Here is an 18,712-nt window from a genome sequence, read left to right as displayed (position 1 = left end):
TCTTTTTTCCAAAAAAAGTAAGCATATCAAAAGAATTTATAAAAAAAAAAGTGGTCTACAACAATTCCCTTTAAAAAATTATGGTATTCCCGTATCACATTTTCCCACATACATACCCAACTACTTTGTATTTTTAAATTAAGGGAAAACAAACTATCATTTAAAAAGATACAAGTGGTGTCTTTTTAGATGATTTATATAAAGTATGACCGGTTATATTTTGTGTAAATTTAAAAAGTTATTTTTTTTCTCTCTCCTCAATCACATTACTAATATATAAAATGATAAAAAAATAACTTTTCAAAATTACACAAAATATAATCGGTGATACTCTACTCTCTGTGATTTTTTGGACACACACGCTAAACCTTTAAATTAAATCACATTGTTTTGGTAAAGCAGAAAGACAACTAGATCTGCATTGTTTTGGAGGCTCAAGTTTATCCATTAGGATAAAGGAACCGCATGATAATAATAATAAAAAAATAATTAACAAGTTACATTATCCAGAAAGAAATGCATATGGTAGGACCCACCTTTCAGGCTTACGTGGTCAATCTTCCCACGAGATGCTTACACCTGTCTATCCTACTCCGTCACGCAACTAGAGGACAACAACAATGGAGAAGGTTCATGAACCAGGTCCCACTTTTTATCCACTATGCCACGTGCCATTCAACCTAGACGGCACCCAACAACGCCGTTTCACATGCGAGTCAAATCCTAAATATACCCACAATACGCGACAAAACCTGCACCACAAAATGCTCTCTGTGTCCGGTTTTAAGTGAAGGGCTTATTTGTCATTTTGTTCTCGGCTCGATCCAGCCGTTCAATTTTTAAATACGACGTCGTTTCGTCTCGGGCACGTGACAACATTGAAGAGAGAGAAGAAACTCTTGAATGTTGTTGTTCTTGTTGTTAGCTGAAGCGCCCGCCATTGCCATTTGCCAAAGAAAGTGGTGAAGAAGAAGCTCTTTTGCTCTGAAAATCCAACTTCAGTAAACCATATTTTTTTATTTTGTAGTATTTCTGAGTCAACATCATGGTTCAGCTAATGAGATCTGATACGGATAGTCACTGCTTGAAGAAGGTGAAGTTGGAGACACAAGATGAAATTCCCCATCTTCATACCCACAAGCGACCCAAATTGGATTCTAACTCCGAGGTTTCATTTTCTGCTAAAAATTGAATCTTTATTTCTATTTTTCTGAAACCCACCATCAATTTTTCCTTTTTTTCTTTTTTTGGTTGTAATTTGCTTTCTTTAATCCCTATTTTTTTTTTTTTTTTTTCAAAATAGCTTGCTTCTGGTGATGATTCCATTCCGATTCCGTCAGCTTTATGCAATCCCTTGGATGAGCCAAGCCCGTTGGGTTTGCGTCTCAGGAAGAGTCCATCCCTTTTGGATTTGATTCAGATGAGGCTCTCTCAACAAGATGATGACAGAAAGAAAGATCACAAGGGTTCATGTACTGGTGTGGATTCTAAACTCAAGGCCTCCAATTTTCCTGCTACGGTTTTGAAAATTGGGACTTGGGAGGTAAGCTCGTAATTTTGCAGAAACAAATATGAATACAATCATGAATTGGTGTGCATATGATAATTTTTGCTTGTTATGACTTTGCAGTATAAGTCTAGATATGAAGGAGACTTAGTGGCAAAATGTTACTTTGCAAAGCATAAGTTGGTATGGGAAGTTCTCGATGGTTGTCTTAAGAATAAGATTGAAATCCCATGGTCTGATATCATGGCTCTCAAGGCAAACTACCCTGAGGATGGACCGGGAACGCTGGAAGTAGTGGTGAGCTTTGTTTAATTGTTTCTAGATTTTAGCATCATGATTATTTGTCATGTTAATTTGGTGTTCCTGTTTGTTTTCAGCTGGCAAGAAGACCCTTGTTTTTCAGGGAGATCAATCCACAACCAAGGAAACATACCTTGTGGCAGGCAACATCAGACTTTACTGGTGGAGAAGCCTCTTTACAGAGGTACTATTATTTTAGTGTTCTTTACTTGGTGTTTAGGTGGTTGTACTCTTGATTTCTTGGTGCTGTAATTCTCTATATATTGTCACAGGCGACATTTTCTGGAGTGCCCACAAGGATTGTTAGGCAAGCATTTTGAGAAGCTTATTCAGTGTGATCCCCGTCTCAATGTTTTAAGCCAACGATCGGATTTGGTGTTGGATTGTCCGTATTTTGAACCTGGAACTATTCATGACCACATTGAATCCAGTGATGGTTTTGATAGAAAAAGCGAAGAGGGAGCTGGTTTTTTTGGATTGCAGGATGTGGAATCAGGATCTGCTGTTCAATCATCTTCCTCAAAAAGTGAACATAATCTTGTGGGGAAAGCTGTTGAAAATGTTTCCCAAGAAATTACCTCACCTAGCTCAGGTAACTGCGATGGATTTTTACTTGTTTTTATCATTTGAATTCGGTATGATTGTATCCATTGAACATCACAGCATTCGTCTTGATATTTCTCTATCAATGCGGGTACACCTCTTGGGTTTAGCTGAGGGTTAAAGTAAAGCTCCATGATGTGATACAATATTGTTAAAAAATGCTGAATGGTTGGTGAAGCTCAATGATGTGATCCAATATTATTATGTACGCTTATTGTGTGCTATACACACGCTTTCTATTTTGGAATTAATGTTTACCATGAGATATGGGGTTATTTTTTATTTTTATATATTTTTTTTTTTCTCTCTTCTCTTCCTATGTAGGGCCCTACATATGAGAACACTAATCCCTTCTATTTTATATTATGCTTTTCGTATAATGATATAAAGAATAGCGTACATGTGTTTAAAATATGGATCACATTATATTCATTCTACATAAAATATTATATTCATTCCAAGTTTATCGTGTGCAGTGATGAACTCCCGTGCAATCAAAGATTTCAAGAGTAGAGGAGCTGAAACATTGAAGTTTCTTAGTAATTTGGATCAGATCAAATTGCCTGGACTTCACCCTTCTATGTCAATGGATGATTTGGTAAACCACATCGGACATTGCATTTCAGAACAGATGGCATCTGACAATTCCAACTTAGCTGGTGACAGCCAACATAGCAGATCTATTCTGGAAGAATTTACCCAATACTTGTTCAATGACTCTCAACTCACAACAGCCTCTGATGAACAGTTTGTCATGTCAAGGGTGAACTCACTATACTGCCTTCTGCAGAAGGATCCTTCAACAGCAGAAGACACAATGATTAGGAATAATGATAATGGTCTTGACGTAAATGAGAGTGCTAAAGTTGGTCAGAGTAACTCCACTCAATTGTCATCATGCAAGAGTAAAGGGGTTGATATGGAAGGCCAGCAGGATGATGGTTCTGACTGCAAGCAAGGAGGAACTGGCATGTCCAGGAAGGAATCAGCTGGCGATTTGCTTCTTAATCTTCCAAGGATTGCATCTCTGCCACAGTTTTTATTTAACCTGTCCGAGGATTCTGTTAATCAAGTTAGATAGTAATGTTCTACCTAAGCTTTCAAGCATCACATAATACATTATGTAGTCTTCAACAGTGTGAATATTATATGTGCAGCCGGTTACTCGAACTCAGTGGGATTCAGAAATTCACATTGATGAAGAATCCCAACAGACATAATGGGACACTTTGTATTTTCAGTTTAACAAAATAAGATAAATTTGGGTAGAACACGAGTGTGTGAGAAAATCTTTCTCAAGTTGTAGAATAAAATGATCCTGGACCGGCAGATGAAAATGATCTTTTATTTGTACTCGCTGATCAACTTGGAAAAACATTTAGGATAATACTCTCTCATTAGCTTAGAGAGAAACATCAAACATCATATAAATTAATCGCAATACAGTAACTAAGATTTACATTTTTATTTTTGAGATAAAACGAATAATATGTTCAGTGCGATTTTGATTCCTCCCCCTCCCACTCTCACTCCCATATTACTATATTATTTGCAGTCTAAACTGCAGAAACAAACTATGTGCATAGCCCATTAAACACACTGGACAAAATCTACAAAAAGAATTTAACACACACGGTTACTTTTAAGGTTCATCTTGGCCTTCGTCTCCCATTTGCTCAGTTTCTTGTAACATGTTCATAAGCATGTTCACTTGTTCTTGAAGCATTGTATTATCTCTTTCCACTCGAGCACGTTTGCTCTTTTCTTCCACAAGCTGGATTTGCAAGTGCTCTAGACATCGTGAATCCTCCTCCAGTTGTTCATTTAGCCCATCTATTTCCCTGTCCTGCAACAAAAACCAGCAAATGACTCAACCTTAGTTTAAGAGGCCTATAACTCTCTCTAACTTAGGAAGTTAAGGTGTTGTGGAAACTTGAACCTTTCGGTTCATTTCTTGGATTGCAATCCTTCGCATGCTTTCAACGACATCCACATTGACAAGCTTTCGCTTCTTTCCAATAAGCCAACCCTTTGGATAGTTTGCAGACTCAAAATCAGGAGGAGGAAGTAAAGACTCAGCCGAAGGTCGTTTGCCATTAATAGTCTTTGCAGGTTCTAATGGCTCAAACAAGGCCTTTCGACGCTCAGAAAGCTCAGAAACTGCAGTTAAGTCCTGCATCTCCTCATTAGGAGGAGGATCTTCCTGCTTGCTGGGTGGTTCATTAGCAGTATCTTCTGATACCTCTAAATTCCTCCCGCTAGCTGTGTGGAACAAGTTAACCATTCTTTTTGCAACTCATTTAGAGAGAGAAAATTTTCACAACTAAAACAAGCACTCGTTACTCATAAAGAAACAGAGAAAAGAAAGAGGGAAAATAAAATTGAAAACTACTTGCACCAAGTTGTTCACCAAAGTGGGCATGTCCATTGCACTAAAACAACAAATGTATCCAATGATTACTGTACATATGTGGTTCAGGATCTAACATTGCTTAAATAATATATAAGCCAATGGTAACAAGTCAACTAAAAAACTTAAAACTACTAACAAGCAATTACACCATTGGATCCTGAACTTTGAAAGGGGGAGGGAAAGTGTTTACTAGGTTAGTTTTTAAGACTAATTTTACAGGTTCCTTTTTACACGCAATTATACCAAGCTGGCATAATGGAATATAGCCATTTACAGATAAAATGACTCTTTTGGGTTGGATAAAATGACTTCATTTTTAGTCAGGTTAGGCCATCCATGCTATTTACTTGCCTTGAATATGGTAGAGCAAGGATACCAAAATTAAGTTGCCTACTCAAACGCTTATATAAACGAGAATCGATTCTCTAATACTCACGAGACATGAGGACATGTGAGAGGATTCTAGACACATTGGGAGAGGAAAAGAAAAAAGGAGTAAAAAGAGTTAATATTGACATGTTTAGATGAACCATCGATAACAAGAGCGACATCAAAATTGATTGTTAACATATGCAAGGAAACCAAAATGCAGGCTACACTGAAGAGGGTTAGTTGGAGGGATGGAGGGTGAGTTGTCCAATAATGTTACCCAGGATATGATGTCAACACTATCCCAACAGCCACACGCGTTTATTTTTTTTTTCCCTTGTCCTTCACAAAATACAATAACTCATCAATATCTAGAATCACCACAAATAAAATTATAATAAGATGCTTTAAATTGTCTTATTGCTTTGTTATTATTAGATCAAAAAAATAATAGTGATAGCTCACAATTATGAGCCTCTAATCAGCTAACAAATTAACTTCATAATTTCTTCCAATTTTTTAATAATAAATTTGGATCCCAATTATTAACATATTGATAACGAGATAGAGCCAGAGTTCGGTAAGCCAAATCATAACAAAAAAAGTTAACGTAACATAAAAGTCACACCAACTCTTAACCCCTCTTGCACGCTTCTCTCTCTGTAACAGTGAATAACTCTACAACAGGAATTACAGAAATCAATCCCATAAACTAAAACAAAATTAAATCGAAAAGGGTAGCCTCAGTTTCAAAAAAAGTACAAACAAATTCACAGATATATACAAGATTTGCATGAAGAATTAGTAGTGGGCATGTTAATCTTGCAAATTCCATGCAAAAATCACCAAAAACATTCACTTGTAAGTCCAAATCTAAGAAAAGCTACATGATTTAATGGTGGGCTTGTGAGAGGAGGCTTTGGAAACAGCATAGGAAGACAAAATAAACTGAGTTGACTCATTGTTTGGAACATCATATGTAAAGTAGAAAACACAAAGCAAGCTGAAGAGTTAAGAAGAAGGAAGTACCTGATCTCCTTCGAGATTTCCAGTAAATCCTGGTTGTGGAAACAGGAGAGAACCCATTCAAAGCATCATCCATAACCATCTTCACATCTCTATCAGGTGTTTCCATTGAAGCATGAAAAGTCAAGAAGAGATGTTTAAAATTCAGAACTTTAACACATGCATCAATTTGAAGGAACACATAGAAGACACAGAGAAAGAGAGAGAGAGAGAGAGAGTTTTCTTTGGTGTGGTTTGGGTTTATTAATTTGGAAGTGTTGTTTGCTTCCTTGTTGATCTTCCGACCATCGAAAGGTCTTGCTTTCTTTGTCTCTAACAACCTACAAGCAGATGCTGATAAATTGTGATGGGACCATCACCCATGAGATTAAACTTTTTCTACGGTCCAGATTTCTCACTCGGGTGGAAATTTTTATGTCTAATACTTTGTCCATTTTATTTTATAATTTATGTGGACCCTGTCTATCTCCTTCCTTGTCCCTTTTTTCCAAAATAAAAATAAAATAAATATATTTGTATGCTTAGAAACGACCCTCGGAGCAACGATATAATTGAGAAAAACAAATGTTTTTTTGTAAAGAATATTTTATATTTCACGTGTTGGGTCGGGTGGCATATGCTTTCCGAAGATACCAAGTTTCTTGTGGATTAAAACAATGTATTGTTTAAAAGATTCTAAAACAATGAATTGTTTAAGTTACTAATGTTGTTGAGTATGGGATTCTTTGAACATTAGGTGAGCTGAGGCCAACAGTTACAGGATCAGGATTACTCTTGGCCCCCAAAAACGTATTCACTCTCTATGCAATAAGTTATATGTAAAGTTATTAAACTATAAAAATTAGTATAAAAATTTGATGTATATTGTTAAAATTTTATAAAAAAACAATTTTCATATATTCAACTGATTATTTATATATTATTACCATGTGGATATATGCGCCTTCTATTTACTAGTCACATCTACAATTCCATTTCATATTTATTTCACGTGCATAATGTATAGAATTCGACAGAAGCATCTGATTAGTGATACCCTTATAATAGTATTATTATCATATATTAGATGAAAAAAAATAATGAACAAAACTAACTAATTATATATATACAAATTATTTTAATTGTATTATTTTTTTTTAAGAAAAAAACAGCATCGACACAATACGATGGGCTTGACTAGGGGTGCTAAACGAGACAGGGGCCTTATAGGGGCATTTAACTCGGTCTAGTTTTTCCCCCACCAGCCCGCCAAACCCGCCCCGCCAAACCCGTCATTTCTCGTGAAGGCTTTTTTGAGTTGTGGACTTACATATCTAAAATTGATTGTTGGAACAAGGCTTGGACTTGTATAAAAACTCATTTAATAAAAAGGCCTCTCCAATTCAAAAACTCGGCCTTAGAGCCTCCCAGGCTGGCCTAACATATTAATTTTTATTTATTTTATATTCTTTATACTACTTGTGATAGTCATTTCTCTCTCCTTAATCCATTTCATCCCATTTTATTAATTAAACATACTTTTTGAATGATTTTGTTTTATATTATGCTGTTTGGATATACATTAAATTTATGAATATTTATGAATTTACTGGTGCTGTTGATTGTATCTTTCGTTTGGATAAATTTTTGTTGTCTTATTTTTTTTAAACAGGCTAAATCAGACTTTTATTTTTTGTAAATAAGACAGTTCACAGACTGAAATTATATTCATGACAGGTAACAGACTTGGTCAGGCTGACACATTTAAACACAGACTTAACCTTCTAAGACCAAAACTCGACTCTGCCCCGTTAACATCTCTAGGCTTGACAACCAAGGGTATGACGGGAAATTTTTTAATAGTACGAAGTATTTTTTTTTAAATGGAATTTTTTTTTTTCATTTTAATTCATACTTTTCTTTATAATTCTTTTTAAGTTTTAAAAAAATTCGTCTTTTGACATGGATATACCTACAGGCTTATAGCACGAGTACCAAGGTTTTCTTGGGTATGACCATATGAGGTGGCGGCCTTGGGATATGTTTTCTTCTCTGACTGTCCAATCATTGGCAAACAAATCGACTATCACCGTTAGGATGGGATGCTGCCAAGGTTCACCGAGAAACCTGTTTACGAGCACATTCGGTGATACTGTAATAATATATACTCTTTTATTAAAAGTAAAAAATAGTGATGATTTTAAGAAAAATAATCATACAAGAAGAATAAAATGGTAAAAAATATATATTATATTTTTTAAATTGAGTAAATAATGCATGAGTCTTCAGTACTACTGTAATACTGAAGATATTTCCAAACAGAAAACCACTCATTTCATTTTTTTTTTCAGCTAATCATATTTTAAAATTATGGCTACGGTCGAATTTGTAATTACATTGTGAGTTATTAAGATTACAGATAATTGTAAACAAATGCAACGATAATCACCAGTAGACCACTTAAACCATGAACTAGAAAAACCTGTTAAATTACATTATTGCTATCCCAATTAAACCATGAACTAGACCACTTCAAGTAAAGTGGCGGACCTAAAAGAAATTATTTATGTCCGCACATTTAGCGGTGAGAGTTTCGGGCAGCGCCCCCAAAATTGTTTTTTGTAAAGAAAATTTAGATTAACGCTTTATGTATGAACACGCTCAAACTGCAGGCAATAGTTTAACCAAGCATTTTTCCTTCTAAATCTTACTAATCCTCCAAAACAAATATGAGAATATACTCCAATACATCTATACATCATCATTCTATTTTATAGTGGTGAATAAAAAAGTCAACACTACCGGTACAGTAGACAAGCGAAATTACAATGAAGGTCTCGTCTGTAGAGATTAACTTATTTGAGAATGTCAGACATGAAATCAATCCTCTCTTTTTATGAAAATGAAAAAGAAAATAAAGGATGAAGAGAGCATGAGAAAGGGTACGTGACAGGGGAGGAAGAATAAATTTTCTCTCTAATCAACTTGCATTACTACATTATTTTAATCATCTCTGTACGTTGCTAACTAATATAAGAGTAAATACTCTTTTTGGTCACTAACAAAAAATTCAGTCTCACTTTAATCCCTTAAAAAAGATTTAGTGACCTAGTCCCTATGAAATTCAAAGTGAACACATTTTAGTCTTTTTGAGTGACTAACGTGGATCTTTTTTGAATTTGTGAGAGACCACGATTTAACTAAATTGATCCACTTTGAATTTCTTAGGAACATCAAGACTAATTTTTTTATAAAAATATAAAGTGAGGACCGTATTTTTTATTAAGAACTTAAAAAAATATTTATTTTTAATATAAATATTAAACCAAGTAAAAAAAAAAATTCATAATATTCATATTTGCACTTGCGGACATATGCTACAACCTACGTCCGCCACTGGTCTGGTGTATATTCTGATGGTAGGACACTAAACCAACCACCTTCTTAATCCAATAAGTTGGGGGTTGATACCACGAGATATGAATAGTGGAAAGAAGCTCACAATATTGTAAAACAGGTTTATAAGGTAAATTTTTTATTTTAATAGAAACAGAAGGACTAAAAATCCAAACATATTGTGTTTACATCTAGGAATTGAATAATTAGTCATACTTAATTTTTTTTTATTAATTTAAATAAATTCTCTTGACATTTCATATTTTTATGCATTTAATTTGTGTGAATTGTATTGATAGTTAATATGTGCAAAGTGCAAACAAAAAACTCTGAAAAACATAATAATAATTATATGATATAGAATGGATGACAGAAACAACATAACTAAAAAATTGATGACTTCAACCTACTTCATTCTGTTTCATATTCTTATGTCAATTATCATTTTTATTTCTATTTGATTTTTGCCGAACATTTACGTCTTTCAATTGGCTCTTCTTTATTACATACTGGGCCTTTCGGTATTTCACTGGATCTTTTTTCATTACATATTCATTTCACGCATACTCTGAAGGGCTTTTGCGTGTTGGGCTTTACTTACTTCCTCTTTCTGCTTTTCTTAGCTTTCCGTTTTCTTAGTGCAGCTTCATTCTTAGCTTTTTGCGTGTTGGGCTCTATGAGTTTGGATTGCCTTCTCAATTTTTATTTATTTTAAAAGTATTTTTTACAAATATTAAAAATATTTAAATTTTAAGACATCTAAACAGACTTTTTTTTTAGAAGTGTTTTTTTCTTAAAAAAAAAAAAACAGCTTTTTTTTTCCTACGTCACTGTGTTGATCTTGGCGGTGATACACTTGCATTCATTAAATCACCCGATGTCCAGAGAAAGGGATGAGTTCGATTTCTTATGGGTCACTTGCATTTCTTTTACCATCCCTTTATTCTAAAAAGGAAATTTAGAGAAATATAATATAAAATCATTAAGTTTTTGAGTTAGAATTGATTTTTTAGAAAATATAATCTTACATTAATTTGAAGTCCAATATGAGGGACATTTTCTTTATCCATATTATCGAGTCACTTGTCTTCATGTTGGGTTCTTCAATGTTGAATGATCAACCTTATCAATGTTAATGGTTAATTGTAAAACATTGTGAACTTTGCATTGTGGCTCACTTTATGGCGAGGAAAAGTCATTGGAGTTTCTATAAGCTCTTTCTCTAGGGAAAAGGCACAGCCCCTCAAACACAAAGGTGGTAGAAGGAGATGTTTCAAATTTCCTTTGTCAACAGAGGAATTTCCCTACAAAAATTGCATTCTGAAGGAGATGTGATAATAAACAGGATTTAATAACATAGAGAGGTAAAATCCCTGACCTTTGATCTCAACCTGTTGCCTACTGATATGAGTTTCTGTCACTGATTCATTGAAGCCTGAAAAAAGAACATGGTCATTTGAAACGTTTGTACTTGTTTGTCGGGGACTACTTCACCTAATTCAATTTGTCATATTACAACTTTGCAATTTACAGTTCTTGCCCCGAATTTGTTTTTGTTAGGGTTGTGGTTTTTTGTTTTGGGTGTTCAATCACACAGCAAGTTTCAAGCTTTCAAATTGGACACATCTAGTACCCAACTGTTCCGTTTGTTGTAGAGAGGGTCCAAGGAAAAATGTCAGTTCCAACTTCCAAGCACATAGTTACAGGCTACTACTTTGTTACGAATGGTGAATTATACCAAAGATTTAAGACCTATACATAACTTATTATAGTCATTTCAAGTCACAAACTGTTTCACATACCATTTAGAAACCAAAACCCAGCTTATCCTTTGGATTCTGAACAATTTCCTGTCTGAACATAGAGAAAGAGGTCAAGAAAACAAAATGAAATGTTACTTAATTTGTTTACATCTGGAAAATTTATTTTTGCTTACTCCCAATGAAACTACACAAACTCACTACATAGCCAGCCAAATCCACTCAAGTAAGACTGTAAAAGACATTACATAAACAAGAACAACTTTTGGGTACAGATTTTAGTCAACTTCTTCAATCTTAGGCCCAGCACCAGTTCCACCAGTTGATGATTTTCCATAGCCACCATTACGGATGTCATCTGCACCGCCCATTGGCACATCCCCACCAGCACCTTGATACATGTTGGCGATGATTGGGTTGCACAATCCCTCCAACTCCTTCAATTTGTCCTCAAATTCCTCCACCTCAGCCAGTTGGTTCCCTTCAAGCCACTCAATAGTCTCATCAACTGCCTTCTCTATCTTCTGCTTATCAGCAGGATTCAATTTTCCTGCAATTTTCTCATCTTTCACTGTATTCCTCATGTTGTAAGCATAGTTCTCCAAAGAGTTCTTGGCATCCACCTTTTTCTTCACCTCCTCATCCTCTGCCTTGTATTTCTCTGCCTCGTGCACCATTCTCTCAATCTCCTCTTTGCTCAATCTTCCTTTATCATTGGTGATTGTGATCTTGTTCTTCACCCCTGCAGTTTTATCCTCTGCTGAAACATTCAAAATACCATTTGCATCAATGTCAAAGCAGACATTGATTTGGGGAACTCCTCTTGGTGCTGGTGGGATTCCTTTGAGCTCAAATTTTCCCAGAAGGTTGTTGTCTTTGGTTCTGGCCCTCTCACCTTCATAGACCTGAATTAGCACTCCAGGTTGATTATCTGAGTAAGTAGAGAAAATCTGTTCTTTCTTGGTTGGAATGGTTGTGTTCCTCGGAATCAACACTGTCATCACACCACCTGCAGTTTCAATACCAAGGCTGAGAGGAGTAACATCAAGCAGAAGCAAGTCCTGAACCTTCTGGTCCCCTTCACCACTCAAAATAGCAGCTTGCACTGCAGCTCCATAGGCCACAGCTTCATCCGGGTTAATACTCTTGCACAGCTCTTTGCCATTGAAGAAATCCTGCAAAAGCTGCTGCACTTTTGGAATCCTTGTTGACCCACCAACAAGAACAACGTCATGAACTTGACTCTTATCAATCTTTGAATCCCTCAAACATTTCTCCACGGGTTCCATGCATTTTCTGAACAAATCCATGTTCAATTCCTCAAACCTGGCTCTGGTGATAGTAGAATAGAAATCAATACCTTCATAGAGGGAATCAATCTCAATGGTTGTCTGTGTGGTGGAAGAGAGAGTCCTCTTTGCCCTCTCACACGCAGTCCTTAATCTCCTAAGAGCTCTAGCACTTGTGCTTATATCCTTCTTCTGCTTCCTCTTGAACTCAGCCACAAAGTGATTCACAAGCCTATTATCAAAATCTTCACCTCCCAAATGAGTGTCCCCAGCAGTGGCCTTCACTTCAAAAATTCCTTCCTCAATGGTGAGAAGAGAAACATCAAAAGTACCACCACCAAGGTCAAAGATAAGCACGTTCTTCTCACCAGACTTCGAACCCTTCTTGTCCAAACCATAAGCAATAGCAGCGGCAGTGGGCTCATTGATGATTCTCATCACATTAAGACCAGCAATGGCACCAGCATCCTTTGTAGCTTGTCTCTGAGAATCGTTGAAATAAGCAGGCACAGTAATCACCGCGTTCTTGATGGTTTGTCCCAAGAAAGCCTCAGCAATCTCCTTCATCTTGGTCAACACCATGGAAGAAATCTCTTCAGCTGAAAAGCGTTTCTCTTCACCTTTATACTGAACCACGATCATGGGTTTGTCGGCAGGACCAGGAACAACCTTAAAAGGCCAGTGTTTCATGTCGCTCTGAACAGAAGGGTCAGAGAATCTTCGACCAATGAGTCGTTTTGCGTCGAAAACGGTGTTCTGTGGGTTCATTGCAACTTGGTTCTTGGCAGCATCTCCTATGAGACGCTCTGTGTCAGTGAAAGCTACATAGGATGGAGTGGTTCTGTTACCTTGATCATTGGCTATGATCTCAACGCGGTCGTTTTGCCACACACCCACGCAACTGTAAGTGGTGCCAAGGTCAATGCCAATAGCCTTTCCTTCTGCCTTGGAAGCCATTAGTGAGTGATGAATGAATGAATGAATGAATGAACAAAAACAGAGAGAATGGATTTGATAGTGTTATTAATGTGAGTGAGTGAGCGAGTGAATATTAACGTAACAAACTTTGGTGTTTGATTGCAATGCATATGCATGGCAACGTTGTGAAGGTAACATATAAAGGAAGAAAGGAATGGTGAAGAAAAATCGAGAAAAGAATAGATGTGGAAGGAAGAGGGTATTCGGAGGACTCGAAACTTCCACACAGCGTCAGGACCAACCAGACATTTCTGGAGAAAAGGTTCATCCACTTTATTCGAGTTTCTTCTTTTCCTAATTTGCTTTCTAACACACGAAAAAAAAATGATATTATTAAAGTATTAATTTATAATACTTAATAAGTAAACGTTGATAATTTATTTTTATAAATATAACTTTTATTAGAATCACCTTTTTAGACACAGATTTTAAATACAAAAATACTATCTTTAAATAAAGTGTAACTTTAAACGAAAATTGAGTTTAAGTAAAATTGTTTATGCAAATAATACCCGATAATATTCAAGCAGCCCATAATACTGAAGCCCAAACCCAGAAACCGTGTGACTCATACAAGCAATCTGCCAACTAAGCGACGGTATGAAGTAGGATCATCAACAGGTTTTCCATTTGCTTGACTGAGGCACAAATTAGAATCCATTGGAGAGTTACATGATTTTGCTGCTAAAAGTCCAGAATCAGAGAGTATTTCAAGTGTATATTTCCGTTGGTTTACATGAATGCCGTTATGAGAACGGGAGACTTCAAGTCCCAAAAAATAACGTAAAGGACCTAAGTCTTTTTATGCAGAATTGTTCATGAAGAAATGATTTCACTCTTGATTTCTGAGGATGAATTACCCGACAAGACAATATCATCAACGTAAACAAGTAAAGCAGTAAAAGAATTCCCATTTTGAAGAGTAAACAGGGAATGATTGGCTTGACTTTGTGCATATCCCAGTGAAATAAGAGCAGAAGAGAGTTTACTATACCATTGACGGCTGGCTTGTCGAAGACCATATAAGGATTTATTAAGACGGCATACTTGATTGGACTTTATAGTAGATAAGCCTTGAGGAGGTTCCATGTACACCTCTTCTGATAAATCACCGTGCAGAAAAGCATTGTCCACATCAAGTTGCTCAAGAAGCCAACCTTTGGCAGCTGCTATGGCTAGCAAAACACGAATGGAATTCAACTTTGCTACTGGGGAAAATGTGTCAAAAAAAGTCTACGCCTTCTAGTTGTGTGAACCTCTTTGCTACGAGTCTAGCTTTGTAGCGTTCTATTTCTCCATTTGATTTGTATTTGATGCGGTATACCCATTTAAAGCCTATGGGTGTTTTTCCATGAGGTAAATCAACCACTGTCCATGTATTATTCATCATCAAGGCATTCAGCTCAGTATCCATGGCTTTCTGCCATTGGGGAGATTGATTTGCTTCTTTGAAAGTGCGTGGCTCAATGTGAGTGGTAACATTAAGACAAAAATTGTGATATGCTGAGGTGCACAAATCATATGATAAAGCATTTGATAAAGGGTATTTAACAGAAGAGTTAGAAAATTTACCATATGAAGATTGAGGCTGCTGAGATGAGGACAAACTATAGTGATAATCCTGTAAGTATCTTGGGGGCAAACGTGTTCTTGAATAATGACGAGTAGCTGGTTGAGAGTGATCTGGTTGAGAGTGGTCTGGTTGGAGGTTATTTGGCTGAATTTGGTTGTTTGGTAATTCTGGTAAATCTGTTTGATGTTGGTCTGGTAAGTCTGTGATGTGTGTTGGAGCTTGATTGTGAGTTGGATCATTGGTTATGATTGGAGTGGGAATAAAGGATTCTAAGTCAGAAGTAGAAAGGATAGGATTTTGTGGATTATCTAAGATAGGTGTGATAGGTTGATGAAAAGGGAAAACACTTTCATGGAATATAACATTCCGTGAAACAAAAATTTCGTTAGTGTGCAAGTCATACAATAAGTAACCTTTTGTTCCATCACGATAACCCAAAAAAATTGCTTTACGAGCACGGGCAGAGAATTTGGTGCGTTGAGAAGTGAGTGTGGATGCATAAGCTAATGAGCCAAAGACACGTAAATGAATCAGTGTGGGAGGAAAACCATAAAAGCTTTTCATAAGGAGATTTACCATCAAGTATAGGGCTGCAGGTTCTGTTTAGTAAATGAACAGCATGAGTGATAGTGTAGCACCATAAAGAAAGTGGGATTTTTGCCTGAAAGAAAATAGCACGAGCCACATTTAAAATGTGCTGATGCTTACATTCCACTATACCATTCTGTTGTGGTGTTTCAACACAAGTACGTTGATGTATGATACCCTCTTTTGAATAATAATCATTCATAAAAAATTCAGGTCCATTATCTGATCTCAAAGTTTTAACAGTGGTGCTAAACTGATTTTTAATGAAAGCAATGAAGTTTTGCAGATGAGTGCGTGTCTCAGATTTTGTGCGCATAAGCAATATCCAAGTAAAACGTGAGTGATCATCTACTATGGTAAGGAAATACTTATGTCCATGAATAGAATTGGTTGAATGGGGACCCCAAATATCAACATGAAGTAGTTCAAAAATTTTCTCAGACTTAGTTACACTGAGATTGAAAGGAAGCTTATGTTGTTTTGCAAAATAACATGCATCACAAGGTTTAACATGTATCGAAGATGGAATAAAAGGAAATTGTAATGACATTGCACGTGTAACATCTTTAGAGATATGACCTAATCTTTGGTGCCAAATAACAGAAACATCATTTTGACTGGTTTTATTACAAGGTGAGGTATTTGTGTGAGCTACTGTCTTGTTTGCATTGCTGATCATCACATATAGTCCATTCCTTCGTCTAGCAGAACCAATCGTCATCAGGCAACTTGACCTTCTCTCCTGTATGACACAAACAGATTCGTTAAAGGTAATGGTATAAGGTAAGGAACTCAACAATTTTGTGACAGACAGAAGGTTAATATGGAAACTAGGAACATAAAGAACATCAGTAAGAATGAGTGATGAGGTGATATTTACTGTTCCACAAATTGATGAAGCAACAGTTGAACCATTCGGCAAGTGAATAGAAATTGGTTTGATTTTGTGAAAAGTTGAAAATTGTGACAAGGTGTGAGTAATGTGGTATGTGGCACCTGTGTCAATTACCCACTCAACGCTCATGTTACCTGTTTGAGCATTATCAGCCATTGGATGGCTAGAATTTGCTGCATTGATGGAATGTTGGTTCTGTGAGGACTGCATTGTATTAGAATTTTGCAGCAAATCAAGAATGTGATTATACTGATCTTGAGTCATAGTTATGGAAGACTGTGACTGTATAAATGACTCATGATTCCCCATATCAGTATGTGCTACAGCTGCAAAATTATGAACCGGATTGCTCCTTTTATATCCAGGTGGGAATCCATGAAGGAGATAGCATGACTCAACAATATGATGAGGTCTGTTGCAATGAGTACAGAACTTTGATATGTGTGATCCTCTAACAAAATTACTACGTCCACGTCCTCTATATGACCTTCCACCATTAAAATATCCACCAGCTCTTCTGTTATTTTGTTGTTCTCCAAAAGTGGCCATAACTTGAGAATTATTTGAAAAATTCATGTTGTTTTCAGACAAAAATTGACGTTCTTGCTGAGAAATCAAAGAAAAAGCCTTTGTAACATTTGGAAGTGGCTCAACTAGCATAATTTGTGACCGTAGCAAATTGCTCATTTAATCCTTTCAGAAATCTTATAGTTTGGTCTCTGTCTCGATAGAAACGCATTTGTTCAACAGCTCCACAAACACAGGGAACAGTAGGATTGGGAAGTGGCTTCAAATTATTCAATTCATCCCACATGGTTTTCAACTGAGTAAAGTAATCACTTACAGATTTATCTCCTTGAAACAATTTGTAGATGTCCTCTTGAAGATCTGAGATTCGAAACATATCTGTCTGTGAGAATCTGTCATGTAAATCCTTCCATGCGTTCGAAGCTTTCTCTATCCAAAGTATGGATTGAGCAATGTTCTGAGTAATGGATCTATGTATCCATCCCAAAACTATGGTGTTGCAGCGATCCCAAGCTTCATATTCAGGATCTTCATCATTAGGAACATGTTGATTTTCGTTGATGAATCCAAGTTTATTCTTGGATCTGAGTGCCATTGTCATCGCACGTGACCATGGATGGTAATTACGTCCATTCAGAGGAGGAGTCACCAAAATCTGCGATGGACTCTCATTTGGATGCAGGTAATAAGGATGTGCCGGATTTGTCAAATACTCAGGTAGATGAACTTGATTAGCCATAGCCATATCTGTAAAACCTCAAGAGAAGAAGAAAACAGAATCCCGAAAAATGAAGAACCGAAGCAGATATCAGAGCTTTGAAAGCTCTGATACCATCAAGAAATTGAGAGAAAACAGAGTATTCATGAAGAAGATGAATCGATCTTATTAACAAAACTGACTAGTTTACATTACAATGAAGCTATTTATACATAGTAGTAATTAAGAACTAACTCAACCCGAATGGTTAATGATACTACCATATAACTAACTCTAACAAACTGTCCTAACAGAATAAGTCATGCACAATCTGACGTGGCATTCATCTGTTGTGATTAGTCATTTGCTTGTATGAGTCACACGATTTCTGGGTTTGGGCTTCAGTATTATGGGCTGCTTGAATATTATCGGGTATTAGCAAAATCTAAATAAAGTGTTTGTATGAGTTAAATTTTATAAACTCTGATTTTTCTTTGATTTTATTCTTTAAACATTATTTTGCCGAAAAATAAGTTTGCAAATAGTTATTTATGTTTGAAAAAGCTCAATTTTCAGTAAAAACAATATTGTATAGATCACTTTGAAATGTGTAATTATCAATAAAAATGTGTAAATATTTTAAAAGTATTATTATTATCATTATTATATTAGTTTGTGAAATTAATTTTATTAATACACATAAAACTTAGTTTTTCCGCCATAAAATTAATAAAATGCTATTTCTATGATTGAGTTGGTTTTGATTCTACAAAACCACTAACTTCAAAGCAAGCAAGTTTTTAATCTCTAA

At 35.9% G+C, this 18,712-nt stretch overlaps 3 protein-coding genes across 5 annotated transcripts; 1 reads left to right on the top strand and 2 right to left on the bottom strand.

Annotated features, from left to right (window-relative positions):
- Nucleotides 1-883: 883 nt before the first annotated feature.
- On the top strand, nucleotides 884-3,681 carry LOC133299003 (uncharacterized). Its single transcript, XM_061498391.1, has 6 exons — nucleotides 884-1,168; nucleotides 1,304-1,543; nucleotides 1,631-1,804; nucleotides 1,885-1,991; nucleotides 2,080-2,399; nucleotides 2,887-3,681. The coding sequence occupies exons 1-6, from the start codon at nucleotides 1,046-1,048 to the stop codon at nucleotides 3,489-3,491; spliced, it is 1,569 nt and encodes a 522-aa protein (XP_061354375.1). The 5' UTR covers nucleotides 884-1,045; the 3' UTR covers nucleotides 3,492-3,681.
- A 136-nt stretch (nucleotides 3,682-3,817) lies between these two features.
- On the bottom strand, nucleotides 3,818-6,523 carry LOC133299004 (protein HEADING DATE REPRESSOR 1). The gene is made up of 3 exons (XM_061498392.1): nucleotides 6,222-6,523; nucleotides 4,350-4,672; nucleotides 3,818-4,256 (listed from the first exon to the last, which is right to left on the bottom strand). Exons 1-3 carry the CDS (start codon nucleotides 6,325-6,327, stop codon nucleotides 4,053-4,055), a joined length of 633 nt encoding a protein of 210 aa, XP_061354376.1. The 5' UTR covers nucleotides 6,328-6,523; the 3' UTR covers nucleotides 3,818-4,052.
- Nucleotides 6,524-11,466: 4,943 nt separating this feature from the next.
- LOC133298986 (heat shock 70 kDa protein-like) lies at nucleotides 11,467-13,797 on the bottom strand. 3 transcript variants are annotated; one of them, XM_061498370.1, is made up of 2 exons: nucleotides 12,157-13,797; nucleotides 11,467-11,991 (listed from the first exon to the last, which is right to left on the bottom strand). In XM_061498370.1, exons 1-2 carry the CDS (start codon nucleotides 13,597-13,599, stop codon nucleotides 11,632-11,634), a joined length of 1,803 nt encoding a protein of 600 aa, XP_061354354.1. In that variant the 5' UTR covers nucleotides 13,600-13,797; the 3' UTR covers nucleotides 11,467-11,631. The 3 variants fall into 3 exon arrangements, with proteins under 3 accessions (XP_061354354.1, XP_061354355.1, XP_061354353.1); XM_061498371.1 differs by having other exon boundaries at nucleotides 11,467-12,033; nucleotides 12,421-13,792; XM_061498369.1 differs by having other exon boundaries at nucleotides 11,467-13,777.
- Between the last annotated feature and the right edge of the window lie 4,915 nt (nucleotides 13,798-18,712).

The sequence above is a fragment of the Gastrolobium bilobum genome, unplaced genomic scaffold, assembly GCF_033153095.1.
Source record: "Gastrolobium bilobum isolate Gb01-03AN ecotype WA unplaced genomic scaffold, APGP_CSIRO_Gbil_v1 utg37919, whole genome shotgun sequence".
Taxonomy (NCBI): Eukaryota; Viridiplantae; Streptophyta; class Magnoliopsida; order Fabales; family Fabaceae; genus Gastrolobium; species Gastrolobium bilobum.
The sequence above is the reverse complement of the archived record's forward strand: the minus strand, read 5'-3'. Positions and strand labels throughout refer to the sequence as shown.

Excerpts from the sequence above, each read along its gene's own strand:
- LOC133299003 (XM_061498391.1), top strand. The coding sequence starts at position 1,046 with ATGGTTCAGCTAATGAGATCTGATACGGATAGTCACTGCTTGAAGAAG. Across the intron at positions 1,544-1,630 it reads TGAAAATTGGGACTTGGGAG|TATAAGTCTAGATATGAAGG; the intron begins GTAAGCTCGTAA and ends ATGACTTTGCAG. Across the intron at positions 1,992-2,079 it reads GGAGAAGCCTCTTTACAGAG|GCGACATTTTCTGGAGTGCC; the intron begins GTACTATTATTT and ends ATATTGTCACAG.
- LOC133299004 (XM_061498392.1), bottom strand. The coding sequence starts at position 6,327 with ATGGAAACACCTGATAGAGATGTGAAGATGGTTATGGATGATGCTTTG. Across the intron at positions 4,673-6,221 it reads GAAATCTCGAAGGAGATCAG|CTAGCGGGAGGAATTTAGAG; the intron begins GTACTTCCTTCT and ends TGTTCCACACAG. Across the intron at positions 4,257-4,349 it reads TCCAAGAAATGAACCGAAAG|GACAGGGAAATAGATGGGCT; the intron begins GTTCAAGTTTCC and ends TTTTTGTTGCAG.
- LOC133298986 (XM_061498369.1), bottom strand. The coding sequence starts at position 13,599 with ATGGCTTCCAAGGCAGAAGGAAAGGCTATTGGCATTGACCTTGGCACC.